The following is a 15,936-nucleotide window of genomic DNA, read 5'->3' on the forward strand; positions in this document are numbered from 1 at the left end:
AGTCCAGTATTGTTCAGTGATTCCTGTTAAATGAGTCTTGTCATGGAGGCATTAGTGTTCAGTGTTTGCTGAATTAAATTCTTTTTTCTTTTCCGGAATGGCATGATGTTTGGAGTGGGTCAGAAAACAAAACCTTCTTTGTTTGTTTTTTGTCAATTTGGGGACTTTTAAAAAAAGATGTATAAGAAACATCTTGCACTTCGCAATTTTTGATAGGCTTTCAGATCTTAATGTTCTCAAGCTGCAAGTGTGTCAGCTGTCTCTTTGTTGGTCTATAGACAAGGGTGAATTTGGGCTATCTCCTTTCTGGCTTAAATGATCAAAACTAGTAAGTTTGATTTAAAGTAGAGAAAATGTTTTTGAAAGCTTTATTTTTTTGAAAGCTTTTTTTCTTTTTTTTCATAGACAAAGTACTGATTTGTGATCAGCTAAACATTAATGATATGCCTTACATTAATGATATGTTCTTACAAAAAAAAAAGACCCTGGAACACTGCAACTTTGGAATTCTTGGTGGTAGTGTTTACTAAACAGGAATAAAGAGTGGAAATAAACACAAATCACTTTTGATGACCCACCAAAAGTCTTTCTTGGTACTACAGCTTCTAGATGGCCTTATGGAATGATAAATCTGCTTTGGATATATTTTCCAAGATGACACTCAAGGGGAATCTACTTCCTTATACTGACACGCTACTGCCTGTTGTACAGATATTTTTAAAATTCAGATGGAAAATGATGGGACGTACAACAAGGGCAAATTATGTGTATTAGATTTGTCTTCATCCTTCTGCTTTCCCTGCCTCCCTTTCCTATGTGCAGATATGTGTATGTGTTCTAGTTCTGTTCAGTTATTGAGGACTGATTCTGCTAGTTTTCTGAGATTTGGCCTCCTAAGGTGAGAGACTGTCAAGTGAGACATCAGACAGGGACTTGAGCTGCCAAAAATCCCTTAAAGAGGAAAGAAAAAGCTAGGTGTACACAGCTTCCTGTGATTGACAGTGGATTTGCTTCCTCAGAGAGCGATAACGCTTGCTTTATAAAATCTTGTTTTGTAGACTGGGAGAAGAGGAAGGACTCCTACAAATGCAGTAATGGTATGTAATTTTTCCTCTCAGAGTGGTTATAATCCTAACAGGTTTCTACCACGTTTTAATACTGATTTTTTTTTTTTTTTTACTTAGTAGTCCAAGGGAAAAAGCAACACCTTTTTAATGTTTTTGTTTTTTAGTTACTACTTGTAACTGTTGGGATTAAAAGCAAAATTACTTCAATGTAGAGGGTCATAGATGAATAAAGAAAAATATATGTGGACAGTCAGAGCAGATCAACATGCATATTGCCAAAAGTGGATACTGGAGAGTGTTGGTTCTCTAGAGGTGCAAACTCAGAATTATTTTCTAGTTGCATTATATCTGTGAATCTAGGGATGATTATATCTTGTACAAATTGATAATTATAATTTAGATAAGATTTGCTGGAATCAGGCACACTAAAAATGGGGAAATATGCATGGAATGTAGTTTTTCAGAGAACAACAATTCTAATGATACATAAGTTTGAGCTAGCTTACTATGTAATTCATATTTAAAATTGAGGATTGGCAATTCACCACGTAGATAAACCCTACATGGTTCAGTCTTTTAATTTACAGAGCAACCGTGAATAAAATTGTGTCAAATATTAATGAGTAATATTTGTGTCCTGGAATGCTGGGTTGAACAACAAGACTTCAAAAAACAATTTCTTTTCTTTGTAGGGGACAGGTCATTAACATGCGATACCTGGAATACTTTGAGAAAATTCTTCATTTTATCAAAGACAGGATCCTTGTTTATCACGGGTACATTAAATTTCTTTCCCCCTGTTTTGTTGCTTTGTTCCTTTGTTCACTGGCAATAGTGATCTGAATTTTACATAATATTCATTTCACAAAGTCTGAAAGTTTTTTTCTTAATTTAGTAAGTTCAAGTTTCCTCAGTATATATAATAATTTTAATTCCTATTGGAAATGGAAAATTGTATTCATTGCCACATAAAGAAACTTAATAGGAAAAAAAAACCCTGAGAATTACAGTGTACCTAGAAACTAATTACTGTTTTGAATTTGTAGCCATGGTTCTGTCATGATTGGATCTCTATTCTTTCTAAGCATATGATTTATTAAAGATGTTGGGTTTCCTCCTGGTAGAATCAAGTACAGTTACTCTGACTATTGAGAAAAATTTATTAAGAAGTGAGGAAAAAAGAAAAGAAAATATGGAAGGTAATTTTCATTTAAGTGGATGTTTTAAATGAGCAGATGGATTAGTAAATGCTGTCCTGGGACTGAAGAGAGCTTTCGACTCTTGAATGAAATAATATGACTAAAAGTAACATGAAAATTGATGTTGGCATCTGTACTGAATACTGTGGCACAGTATTCTGATAACATAAACTAAAAAACACTTTTAGCTTTAACCCCTCTAATTATCCTTTGGCTTGGTAGCTTTTATTAAATACTGAGTTCTGTTTTTCAATCTCATGCTACATAAATATCAAAAAATGAAAGCATAGAAAATCCTTATAACAGTTGAAAATGTTCATGTTTTAGAAATGTATGATAGTTGCTGAAAATATGTGAGTTCTGCAGTAACTGACAGTGTGTCCTCTGTTGCTAGGAAGTTTGTTCAGAGTAAGCCCAGTAGTATTTGACCTTTAATCAGACCAATTTATGGTGTGATTTCTAAAATAATCCTGTTCTTAAAATCTGATATAGTGTAATTAATAATTATTAGAACAGTAATTCAACAGGCTTCTTTCAGCTGTGCCTGCATCTGAAGTATTTACTTGCCTTTGAGGCTACACAGATGCATGTATTTTGTGAAGAGTATCTCTAATTTTAACTCTTCTACTTCCATCTTTCCTTAACTAATAGCCTCTGTCCACAAACACTCATGCAAGCACTGTTTGATGCTTTAGAATGGCCAACAGCAAGAGTAAGACAGAGTAGTTGATTAGAGTAAGATAAATCTGAATACTGAAATTGAGGTTTGAAGCTGAAAAAAATGAGCTGAGCTGATATAGGAGAGAATTGCTTTTTGAAGTATAGGAGAGCATGTGGACAAGTATAAAGGAACTAATTTTCAGAAAATAAATAATTAACTTTCAATAACTTACTTCACTGCAGCTGATTAGCTTAAAGGTATGTGAATTTCTAGAAATGCTACATGTGATCAACTGCTGTATTTAACTTTTTTCCAGTGCTAATAATCCAAAAGGACTGCTAGAGGTTCGAGAAGCTTTGGAAAAGGTACATAAAGTAGAAGATCTTCTTCCCATAATGAAGGTAAATTACAGAAAAACTTGAATATATGGTAAAAATCATAAAATATGTTCTGGGAGATATTCAGTTCCTGAAAATAAAACCGTTGTATATAAACTTAAAATGGGTAACTGGAAATACTAGCACAGGTTACTCCAAATCTGCATATATAGGGTTGGACTTTCCCTTTGATATGTACATATGGGTGATGTATATTTTAAATCCTTGGCCTAACTGTGAACTGATAACAAAATTCTAGGACTCCAAAATGTTAAATATAATTCTTTGAAGCCAGCCCTCTTAGCCGAGAGGGTTTGTGGTCAGACCTGCCATAGTGGGCTCACTCTGTGCCTGTACAATAGGAAGGAGAAAAATTGATTGATGTGCCTGAAAGATTAGAAATATGGAAGCTCTACTTACTTTTAGGTTTGTTGGTGCAGCTCAGTATGTGGTGGGGCTGGCATGGGGAAGTGGGGGGAATAGTTGCCCTTTGTTACTGATAGTTAAAAAGAAATGCTGGATAACATTTTTAAGCTTGGGAACACTTCACAAAAAAAGGAGTGGGAAACTTGCAGGTTTTCTTCCTGCTCCTGGTGGTCTTTGTAGAAAGGCTTTGGATATATGACCTGCAAATGGGTTATACCCTTATCTCAATTTTAGTAGTAAGGCTTGAGCTGGGTTTAAGTAAAAGTTGTTCCCCTTTTCTCCCATTACTCCAAATTAATCTAGGGTGAGCAGTGTGTAAGTATGTAGGGCTGGGGAAACAAAGTTACAAAGTATGGCTTTTTAAAGAATTTCACGGGATTTTAATCAGAGCAGAATAAAATTTGGGAAGAAATAGTTATGCTAAATAGAGACTAATTCCTTGCTTTCTTATCTTGTGTGTCCACACTGGAATTTCGTATCTAAGCAAAGCAGCTGTGTTGCCATAGAGCAGAGGGTTGAGCAAGGCTCTGAAGCTGCCTTGCTGCTACTCCTGGCAGACTGGGTTTGGATGTGTTCTTGGTAGTAGTGCTCACTCGTGCACTAGTTATTTTTGCAGGAGCTACGTGGCTTAAGCACTAAATTTTTCTGTGGGTTTGATAATGTATTGTGAATATATATATGTTCTTTGAAGATACTCTCATTTCAGAGGTCCTTTTTATATTGCTGTCTTGTTCTTGGCTTTGAAAGATGAAGCCGAGTGGATATGAACTGAACCTTAACAATAGCTTCTGCTGAAGAGGTAGTAGATGTCAGAGTGGATGGACAGCTAAGTGTTCCCTACTGACACGTAAATGTGCAAGTAGGACCCTGTAGGGCATCTAATGTGGTTGCTTTTGAACTGTAAGCAAGAAAAAAATGCTACCAGGGGATTTTAAAAATACAGGTTACTTGAAGAAAATTATGAAAATATATAAACATAGTGGACTGTACATTATTATTTCAAAGTAAATGCCTCAACTGGCAGCAAATATTCTTACCAGTTTCCATACCTGTACATTTTGGACTGGTTTGAGTCTCTTGCATCCCATTCCAAACTGTATCAAAGCAGAATTCTCATTAGAGGCTCTTTGTTCCTTTAAAATAAATGCAGATTCTCTTGAAACAAAACATCCTGGATCACAGGTTTTGGGTTAGTATAAATAATTGCGTGAGTAAACACTAGTGCATACTAGTCTTTATTAGTGCCTATATAAAATGAATGTCTTTCTAATAGTGATGTAATTTGGTTTTTTGGGTAGCTGGCAAATGCTACATATGGAAAGCTGGGGTTTTGGCTTTACTTAAATGCAGTCTGCAACTCTGGCTACAGTGTTACTCTTAGATAATGTAGCTTTGTAAAATTTTTAAACCTAGAGATACTTTCCTTCTGATGAGGATAAACATAAATTGAAACTGGATCACAGTTAAGAAACTGTTGCTTTGAGTTGTATTCTGGAATTCACATTTGGACTAATGCAGCCACTTCTTAGTGTAAACATAAAATGAGATCTCAAATTCCTGCTTTTCCATTTACATCATTGCACCACAAGGTTACCATCAGGATGTAACTTGGGGAGGAATCTGTACAACTTGAACTGCTTTGTACAGTTGCTTTTCATAAGCAACGCATTTTATTCACTGTTTAATCATGAAGTTGAATGCAACTGTGCCTCATTCTGCCATATTTCTGGTTTCCATTCAGAAAGAAATAAAGGATGAATGAAATACTCTCAGTGACATTAACTTTGTTCTGTTCCCTAAGTTTGTCCACGTTCATTTCTACTCCATGTATTTTATGTACTTCAAAGCAATAGGTAGGCCGTCTCTGTCTCTGCTACCTTTAATATTTTTTTTTTTCTTTTGAAAGCAGTTTAACAGTAAAACCAGAGATGGGTTCACTGTGAACACAAAAGTCCCCAGCCTGAAGGATCAAGGCAAAGAATATGATGGATTCACAATTACAATAACAGGAGATAAGTATGTTCGCTGTTTTCAGGGCTTAGGGTGCATTAAGCAATGATGAACTGTTAGCAATTAATTGTTTGAAATGCCATTTCTGTTCATATAAAGTGGGTTTTATTTTTCACTAGAGGCATTTTTGTAAATAACTAAAGTTTATTCATCTGAGGACTTGATTCCTGTTGTGTTAATGACAAAAAGGGAATATGGATAACACTGATGGAACTGAGTTGATTCTCTGCCATATAGCAAAAAAGTGAAAAGAGACCTTGTCTTTCGGCTTAGACTATAAAATGCCTAAAGGGGAAAAATATCAAATACCTCAGTCTTTATACGTATCAAAATACATTTCTTCTTGTGAAACCTTGTCTTTTGTGTTGACTGAGAAGTCCTGAATGGAATGGACATTTCCGTGATCTAAGAATAAGAAGATACTCTCTTCTATTTGAGATTTTGGCCTTTTTTATGTTTGAGATGTTTGCAGACCTTTTATCTGCAAGTGAAAATTAAAATAGTACCTGAAGGTATGAGAATACAATCAGGAGGCTTTGGGTCACTCTGTGGGTGAGATAGTAAATGTCTCACTTTATGGATTCTGATTCCTTGTCTTTCTGAAAAATGAGCAAGTCTGAAGCTCAGAACTGCTGTCATACTATTAAATAAAAACTTCTTTAAATTGAAATCTTATACATTGGGATTTTTCCCAGAATTTGTGTGCTTTCAATGAGTGGCATGGAATCCAAACTTCCCTGCTGAAATGTTAATGTATCTCTTGGTTTTTTATTTTATGTTCTAAATCACAGGCTTATATATGTGAAAGGGCATTAAATATATGGCCTCACTATTTTGAGGAAAATATTTTGGTGTCAGTAAATAGCCTAACTTTGTTCTGGACAAACTTTGTTCAGCATCATTCAGTCTGTTTTGATCCATAGTTTGTAACTGCTTTATACCAAAACAATCTAGTTTTGGTAGTTTAGAAATGAAGAAAACTATACTCTACATTCTATACAAAAATCCTAGCTCTGTGAAGAAATTTTAAAATTTCATATTTCTTATTTTCTACCCACAATTTAAGTGAAACACTAATGCTTGTCAGGTATTCTTCAGTGGAAATACTTAATCTGTGATTAGGTGGCAGTCTTTATATATTCTTTCAAACCAGAATGTGATGTAGCATTTTTACTTCAGTGATTTTGGGGGTTTTTAATTAAATGGGAAGTAATGCACATGATCTCCTGCTTAAGAAAGATGATAGGAGAAAGGTGATGTGTAACTGTAGTAGATTTGTAATTTACCCTGGATGTGCTTCAAGTTCTGTTCAAAAAATGTCTTACCTCCTTTTCTTTTTCATCTGCTTTACAGAGTGGGGAACATACTATTTTCAGTAGAAACTCAGACGACAGAAGAGAGAACACAGCTGTATCATGCAGAAATAGATGCACTATATAAGGATCTAACAGCTAAAGGAAAAATTCTAATTCTGTCTTCAGAGCTGGGGGTAAGGCTTTTCAAGGAGTTATTAATTCCTTGAAAAAGCTTTTTATGTTTTTATACTCTGTTTAGTAGTCCCTGTTCTAATACTTTTTGACAGAGTTCTTAGGTAATAAAGTTACTTAAACCAAATTATGACAAACACTGAAAGAAGTTGCTATAATTCTATCTGTTACTTTAAAAATTGTAGTGCTTTGCCTGCAATACTAGAGAGTGTCCAGGCAAGATCTCAATATTGCAGTGTGTTCTGAATTTTTTATTTTTCTCATGGGTCTGTGTTCACCTTTGTCATCATCCCTATAAGTACTGTTTGGGATTTGGCTCATGGTTGTTACATATAAGATGAGTAACACGAATGCATGACAAGCACTAGAATTGTGTTTGTATAGATTTGTTGTGCTAGGACAGTTTGACTATATTGGAGCTTAGGCTTTTTCTTTTTCATCCTTTAATAGGTGTGTAGATGAACTGTGTTTCACCTAAATGTTAAAGATACAACAAAGTAGTTTGTTTAAACATCTGTTAACCAGACTTCATCCTCACAGTTTGACATTTTCACATTTGAAATGGTTCTTAAAAAATAATTGTGGTATCATAAGACTTTGCAATGTGTACCTTTATAAAGTATTACCTGGCTATTAAATTATCTTTAATTCCTGCTTTTTTTTTTTTTTGTCTTAGGAAGTAGATGCTGTTTGCAACTTGATCCTATCTCTGGTTTATTACTTCTATAATTTAATGCCACTTTCAAGAGGATCTAGGTTAGTGTTGGTGTTCATCATGTCTGTTACCTTGAATGGCTGCTGTACAATGTCCATGTCTTGCAGTATCTTAATGTATTTTTTAATTTTAATTTTATTTTTAATAGAGCTATGTGCCTTGCACAGCCTCTCCTTTTGTGCTGCTATGACAATGGGAACTGACTTGGTACTATTTTAAAAGCTAGTTTGTAATTGCTAATGGTAACTATTCATAGCTGCATATATATTTAAAATTATGAGTAGTCTGTATTTATAGACATCAGCTGACGCATTGAGAAGTGTCATTTTTAAATTGTAAGGCTTGGTTTTCTAATCCATATTGTGTTACACCACTATAATTTCATTTAGGAAGTTTTTCTGAAATGTGTATTGAAGATGAAATATACTTTGGCATAACTTATTTTAATGAAATACACTAAAATATTATTTTAGTAAATTGTTGCAACTGTTAGGGTCCCTAAATGAAACTATAGGATAAAGTTCCATATGCCACAGAACTTTTCAACTGGAATTCTAGTTTAATGCAAACCTGCTTACATCTAAGACTATTCTGAATCTCTATTCCACAAAGCACTTAAGCACTTAATATCTTTGATCTTATGCTTAGATACACTTCAGTATGAAAAAAAACCCTGAGATTTTAAGATTTTATTATCAGATTTTGCATTTATCTTATAGAATGTAAAAAGAGAAATTCTGCCAGAGATTCACAGTTCAAAAAATTTAAGTTAAAAATTGAATAACTGAACAGCTTTACAGTGCCTCTAGCTCTACTGCATTAAAGTTCATAAACTCTACTGGGCTACAGCTCATCTTCTTGGGAACAGGAGTCTGCTCTGTTTTCAGCCCTGTGGAGTCTTAAGAACTCCAAAGTCTGAAAATATCATTCTGACTAATGTAGAAATGTAGTAAAACTCCATAGGTTCATAACTTCATTCTAGTGATGTTGGATAGTTATGGTGATTCCACTTTTTAAGTGTATTGTGCTTGTTTTTTTTTCTTCTAAAATAAATAGCACAGTAATCTTTACTAGCCTTCTATAAAACAATACTATGTTCCATTTCTTTTGTTTTCTAAAATAGCATTATTGAAAGGCTTCTACTCCATTTGCTGCTTTTAATTTTATTCTTTTAGTGTGATAGCTTATTCAGTGATCATGGGAGCACTAATGGCAAGTGGAAAAGAAGTATCAGGAAAAATCCCTAAAGGAAAGGCAAGTATCAAAATATCAAAGTACATTACCTCAGTCTTGATGGTAGAAGTAATAGTTGTAAATGTGGGGAAAGAGCTGTAGGAATGAACAGAAGTTGCATGTTTATTTTCTGGAGATGGATCAGCTGCATGCTATGATGTCTTGCAGCCTGAGAGTGTTGAAAATTCCATTGCTATTCTGACAGCCAGTGAGTTTGTAGATGATATGTGCAATAATTTGGATCAGTCAAATTGTAGCAGTTTGGTCCCACAGGAATTACATACAGGTCCGGTACTGAAGCATTTCCAGTGTGCTGAGCTGCTCTTTTCAGCTTGCTTTGAGAAGGGTTCTGAGAATACTGGGGCAGAATTAGTGACTCTTCTAGTGCACAGCAGAAATTTTCTGTCTGCATTCAGTGTGTTGTAGAGCTTTTAGGGCTCGGTAAGTAGAAATGGATTTGCAACTTCTTTTCTCCTTCCCCTCTGCGTTCTGCTGAAGTTAAACTAAGTCCTAGTTTTTAATTGACTACATTTGAGTATTATACCACCTTGCTCAATAAAGGATTTAATTTTCTTCAAGCATTGGCTTGTTAGCTGTATTACCTTTTCAGCATGAAAGGAGTGAGAACACCTGTGTCTCTTAATGTATTGTCAAAATAATCAGTAAAATTCCAGTGAGAATCCAAGCTGTTGAAGCAAATACTCTGCATGGATAACTGAAGAAAGGGTGATTTTCTGTTTTGTTCTAGAAAGCCCTGAAAACAATGTACTCCTTTGAGTACAATGAACTCTAGTAGCTTTTAAAAGCATGCAGCATTTGCTTAACAGCAAGAAAGCTTCTTTTCAGTACACCATTAAGCTGGTATCTTCCCCATTCTGTGGGAGTTCAAGCTTAAGTAAAACACTTCCAAGGAATTTCTTAAGTATTTTCTTAGGACTTGATAAAGTAGTATTTTGCTGACTGATTTTATGCAGGCAAGCAGAGTTTCAGGATTACTAAGCAAGATTTCTGACTTACAGGAACACTGGGGACATCTTTACATTTGAGGATTTTTCCTGAAACAGAGTACCTGAATATAAATATACCTGTTTTTCAGAAAAGCTTTCACGACATGGAAGAAATTGTTGAATGAAACTGGAGTTCGTTTTTTGCCAGAGCTGTTAGAAGGGCTAAGCTGGTCCCAGACTTATGACAACATGCATTTTCAGGCTGCCCTGAAGTAAAAGGTGCACAGTAGCCAAGAGTCCTGTTGTTCCCTGGCAGGTCATTTAGTAGCCATGGCCAGTGTAGGTTCCAGTACTGGTTGTGTTGGGATATGCAAACATCTCAGAGAATTTTAGTACCTGGCTTGAATTCTGACTTCAAACGGATGGTGAGGGACAAAGTAGTCAGGGCACAGACTGGTTTGTGAGCTTACTCCTTTCTTAACAAAAATAGAGGTAGCAAAGCCCTCAAAGCCCTTCCTGAAGTTAGAAAACTTAAAAATTCTGTAATTGCTTAGTATCTCTTTTATTTTCTTGTGTTTTCAGCTGGTTGATTTTGAAGCCATGACAGCACCAGGGTCTGAAGCTTTTAGCAAAATAGCAAGGAGCTGGATGAATCTAAAAAGGTAAATCCTTTTGTTCAGATGGGGAATGAGGAAATAAAATGTGAAAGACTATATGTAAAATTCAAACCTATACTAAGAAATGTTACTTAGAAATTACAAATTTAGTAAAGGATTCAGTGCATTTTTTAACACTGTTTAGGAATTGATGAGACAAGATTTGCATTTACACACACAGAAGTTTATTTCTAGTCTAACAGAGTAGTTAGTAGTCTAGACATTCAGTTATGTGAGTATTATCCTCTGAGGAAATTATTTGGGTAAATATTTTCTTCATTTTATCCAGTGGGTCAATTTTGTCTTTTTATATTATGGCTTATCATTAGTAGATCTGGCAACGAGTGAACAAAGCAAGGGGAAATTTTGAACCCTTTTTTTTTTTTTTAATTCCTACAAGTCTCTTCAAAGACCAAAGTATATCCAAAGTAATTTGCTTATCTTTTAGTTCTATTTTGATTCTGAGAATGTGTTTTCAAAGTAGGTGGACATTTTGAGTATGGAGAATTACATTACTTAGCATAAGGGCATGACTTCTGTGCAATGCTTCAGATTTTTGAATTTCATATGAGTTCAGGATTTAATACTGCATACATTGACAATGAATTAATATTATGAACCTGGTGCATTTGATTAGTCCTCTAGTTGTTATTCCCCATACAAAATCTAAAACTCAGGCCAGACACACCGCCAGTTCTAGTATGTTTCAAGTCAGGGTCAAGATACTTGTAGGGTTCTGAGAGAATTGGCCAAGGTTCTTTCAGGACCATCTATAATCTTGGAAACATAGTGCACATCAGGAGACATTCTTGGTTACTGCAGGAAAGGAAATCTTAAGTTCCTCTTCAGGAAGGCCAAAAGGAAACCCAGAGAAACTGTAGGCTGGTCAGCTGTGGGAGTGTATGCTGGGGCTTGCACCACTTATTAGTGGTTTGTCATCAGTCTCGCCTGTTTTCCCTCAGAGCCAGGATTATTAGGTGATTGAGACGGTTTCTCGTGTTCAGATTTGGATGTTTATTAGATCTTATCAAAGAATTACAGAAAGTACGACAGTACCTCTAGCTCTTTGTTAGACGTAGGAATAATGGCTACAGCTGAGCCTGCTTCAAGGCCCTTTAAAGCTAAGCAAACCAATAGAGGTTTAACACCTATATTATTTATCCTTTTGACCCAATAATAAAATCTCATGACCCTTACAGTGACGTTTGACTGATCAATCCAAAGGTTACTACCTAAGTTCTGCGAAGAAAAAGGAAGAAGAAAATGAACAAAGAAAAAGATGCCACCCAAAATTCTCCATCTTGTCCCATAACCACCACTATACTACAAAAACCTCAAATTTAAAACCCATCACTCGGTGGCAAAATACACACATCTAACCCACTACACATTTGTGGTTTCTAACTCATTATTCATATTTACAAGTCTTCTCCAAGGTTTCAGGTCCAGAGCAGTGTTTTCCAGGGGGCCTGTGCCTGGAAGCACAGAAAGCTCAAAAACTCCAGGTTCCTACAATCCAACAGTCAGCCTCTTTTTGATCCCTGGGAAAGTCAGGAAGTCCTCTACGAAAGCATTTCAGTTGATACGAATGAAATAGTCACAGAAAACAATCAATGTGAACTTACCAAATGTTCTGTGACCCAAAGATGGCTCTCTGTAGTAAAAACTGACTTTTGGGGATGATGAGAGCAATCAAAGTTGTTTATTTTTACTTCAGCAAGGGTCCCACAGTACTCTCATACCAAGTTACCACATTATGGTCTGGACAAAAGGACAACTAGATGGATTATGCTGATGTTTGGATAACCAGATTTAGGGGATACTCAGCCCTTTGGACCACACTTAAAATACTGCATTCAGCTGCAGTGAAGACTGTAATAAACCAGAACAAATTTGGTAGACAGCCACCAAAATGGCCAATGGTCTGCAGTACATGCCTTAACAGGAGAGAGCTGGGCTGGTTCAGCTGGGAGAGCATACGGCTTTGATCTAAGAGCAGCTCTGAAGGACCTGTGAGTGTTTGGTGGGAAGACAAAAAGCCATGTGCATGAGTTGAACAATGTTTAGACTTGGCATAATCTTTTCATCAACAGGGTGCCCAAAGAGGCTGTGCAGTCTCCACCTCTGGAGATTTTCAAGACTTGGCAGGATAAAACCCTGACACCCTGATTTGATTTCTCAGTTGACCTTGTTTTGAACAGGATCTTAGATTCCTTATCTCCTGTGGTCTGGTCCAGCTTCTTAGAGATTGTGGAACTCTGCAGCTGCCTTTAGTGCCAAACATCTCATACTGTTTACTGTTGTTTAACTTTATTATCAGGGGTTCTGAGCCTGGTGAATTTCATTAGACTATAAAATCCCTTCCTAAATGAAGAAGGTTAATAACATTCAAGGACATCTTTGACAAACTTAGGCTAAAAGTCTATTTGTAAATGAGTCAAATTCAGTATTCATTAAGGAGTGACATTTCTAAACTACAGATGTAGCACGTTGTGGTTTTTATTAAAAGTAGTCTGCACAAATATTTAGACATGTTTGACATGGAAATATAAAATACTTATGGTTCCCACAATTTTTTCTGCAATTCTCTCAATTATATACTCTATTAATCCTCTGTTCATGCTGGTTTTGGTTTTGTGGATTTGTTTTTTTAACATATCTTTACCAAAGAGAAACTTCCTTCTTGAGAGTAACGTCATTTTAAGACATTTCAGTGCTACCCATGTGTTTGACTCCCTCAGGTGTACTGTTGAAACTTATGTGAATCCCTGTCAAACTAGATCAGGGAAATCATTCATGTTAAAAATAACCTTGCCAAACAATTTTTTTTTTAATAAATTCCATTTTGTAGTATAGTAGAACTTAGAGGAGTCAAATTAGAGATGTATAACAGGTGAGGAAATGAGCCAGAATGGAGAAAATGCTAAAGTCGACTTTGCTGAGAAAACAAAAAATCTCAAGCAATGCAGCCCAAAGGACTTGATGAAATAATATGAAGGCAATTAGCCTGAGTGGCTAATTTGTCTGTGGTAGACAAATAATAGTGGATATGGTAAATGAGCCTGGAAGACTTAAAGCAATACATTTTTTCTTTAACTTCTGCTGCTTTTGAAAGCTCTTCTATGTAGACATTGTTTTCATTCTGTATGGTGATGGAGTAGTCATGAAAAGCAGGAGCTGCTTGTGAACAACAGATTCTGAGAATCATTGATTCCTTAAGGTTGGGAAAAAAACTTTTAAGATCAGTGAGTCCAGCTGCTAATCCAACACCACTGTGTTCACCACTAAACCATGTCCCCAAATGCTGCATCCACACACTTTTGATGACTTTTAGGGATGGTGATTGTACCATTTCCCTGGGCAGCTTATTCCAATGTCTTCACCCTTCCCGTGAAGAAATATTTCCTAATATCCATTCTAAACCTTCCCTGGCACAACTTGAGCCAATTTCCTCTGGTCTTGTCCCTTGTTAACCTAAGAGAAGAGACCAACCCCAAGCTGGCTATACCTTCCTTTCAGGTGTTTGTAGAGAGCAATAAGGTCACCCCTGAGCCTCCTTTTCTCCAGGCTAAACAATCCCTGCTCCCTCAGCTGCTTCTCCTAAGACTTGTGCTCCAGAGACTTCACCAGCTCCATTGCCCTTCTCTGGACTCACTCCAGCACCTCAGTGTCCTTTTTGCAGTGAGGTGTCTAAAACTGGTCACAGGACTTGAAGTTTGGCCTCACCAGTGCCAAGTACAAGGGGACAATCACTGCCCTGGTTCTGCAGGCCACACTATTGCTGACAGGCCAGGTTGTCACTGGCCTTCTTGGCACACACATGTTGGCTCATGTTCAGCTGCAGTCAACCAGCCCCCGTTGGTCCTTCTCTGCCCAGCAGCTTTCAGCCACTCTGCCCCAAGCCTGTTGCATGGGGTTGATTCTTGACACAGGTCACAAATTTGTTGGAGGAGGGGGCAAAGAGAAGTCTAAGTTAATATATTAACTTACAGGTAAATTATAAAACTCATCAAAAAAATAACTTCTTTTTTTTCTCTTTCAGTATTTCACCTTCTTACAAGAGCCTACCATCAGTATCAGAGACTTTTCCAACCCTGAGAACGATGATTGAAGTACTAAATACAGATTCATCTCATTGTCTAAAAAAAACTATAGTTGTTGTATAATTTATACAAATAAAAGGCCAAGAGATACTGCTTCGTAAATTATTTTGAATGGCAAATTATGGTCAAAATAGTTTGATTTTTGTTTTGGTACAAACTTACTTGACTATTTATCACCAGTAAAAGAAATCTTTCTGTGACTAATAATATTAAAAAGGAAAAAAGAAGTAGAACAACTGCTTTTTCATACTAAGACACACTCTAACAGAAATAGTTATTCAGGGGCCAAACTGAAGAGCAGTAAGAAACTTGATCACAGTTATGAACTGAACACACTGCAGGTGAAAATGTATTTTAAAAAAAAGGAAATAATGCTATACTACTTTTCATTGTTTTTTTCAAAGCCTCTGACTTCTTTGACAGAAAACTTAGAGCTCTACCATGTGTGGGTAACTGGAGAATACACAGGCATTTCATGTAGTGCAGTCCAGTGAAGGAACAGATGTCAGCTTAAAAGAATGGGGTTCAGGGAAATATCATTTGGAAACAAAACCAAACCAATTACTTATTTGGAGTTAGGCTCTTAGTGAGTAAATGTCAGAAAAACAACACTCTCCCTTTCCAAGTACTCATTGATGGTGATGGTTGGCAAAAGTTATTAATGGATTGACGGATTGAAGTATATTGGGAGCAGTAGCTAGTGTTCCCTGAGTTGTTTTTATTGGACAGACTTGGCAGCATTCTGGAAAGACAGGTTTCCTTAACCAAACCATAATAAAGGCAAGTTTGACCACCTGTCTTTTAGTTCTAATGAACATGAATGCTAAACTTTCTTGATCAGAATTTCTGTAAAGGGCAAAAGTAGATATTTCTTTGCAAGTAAGGATAAAGGAGACTTGTAAGTTTTTGTTGAAAGAATTGGGATGCTGTCCATTTGTGACACAGGTGTTCCCAACATTCTGTTCTTGAATACCTCATTCTATCCCACTAGAAATAAGCACTATTTGCTTCTTCTGTTTAAAAGTCTAGGAGTTTAAGAAACCTCTACTACATTT

The 15,936-nt window shown here is 36.1% G+C and overlaps 1 protein-coding gene across 2 annotated transcripts in view; it reads left to right on the forward strand.

Moving 5' to 3' along the window:
* The window catches only part of TTC13 (tetratricopeptide repeat domain 13), a 40,054-nt gene extending 25,083 nt beyond the window's left edge, over positions 1 to 14,971 (forward strand). The window contains exons 16-23 of one of the 2 annotated variants that reach the window (XM_014875376.2): positions 1,760 to 1,843; positions 3,244 to 3,328; positions 5,637 to 5,746; positions 7,094 to 7,229; positions 7,904 to 7,983; positions 9,118 to 9,196; positions 10,705 to 10,784; positions 14,821 to 14,971. In XM_014875376.2, coding sequence (XP_014730862.2) covers positions 1,760 to 1,843; positions 3,244 to 3,328; positions 5,637 to 5,746; positions 7,094 to 7,229; positions 7,904 to 7,983; positions 9,118 to 9,196; positions 10,705 to 10,784; positions 14,821 to 14,944 — 778 coding nt within the window. In that variant the 3' untranslated portion in view covers positions 14,945 to 14,971. The remainder of the gene's footprint in view (positions 1 to 1,759; positions 1,844 to 3,243; positions 3,329 to 5,636; positions 5,747 to 7,093; positions 7,230 to 7,903; positions 7,984 to 9,117; positions 9,197 to 10,704; positions 10,785 to 14,820) is intronic. The other variant, XM_088161483.1, reaches the window with a different exon arrangement.
* Positions 14,972 to 15,936: the final 965 nt, after the last annotated feature.

The sequence above is a fragment of the Sturnus vulgaris genome, chromosome 3 (assembly GCF_052056855.1).
Source record: "Sturnus vulgaris isolate bStuVul1 chromosome 3, bStuVul1.hap1, whole genome shotgun sequence".
Lineage (NCBI taxonomy): Eukaryota > Metazoa > Chordata > Aves > Passeriformes > Sturnidae > Sturnus > Sturnus vulgaris.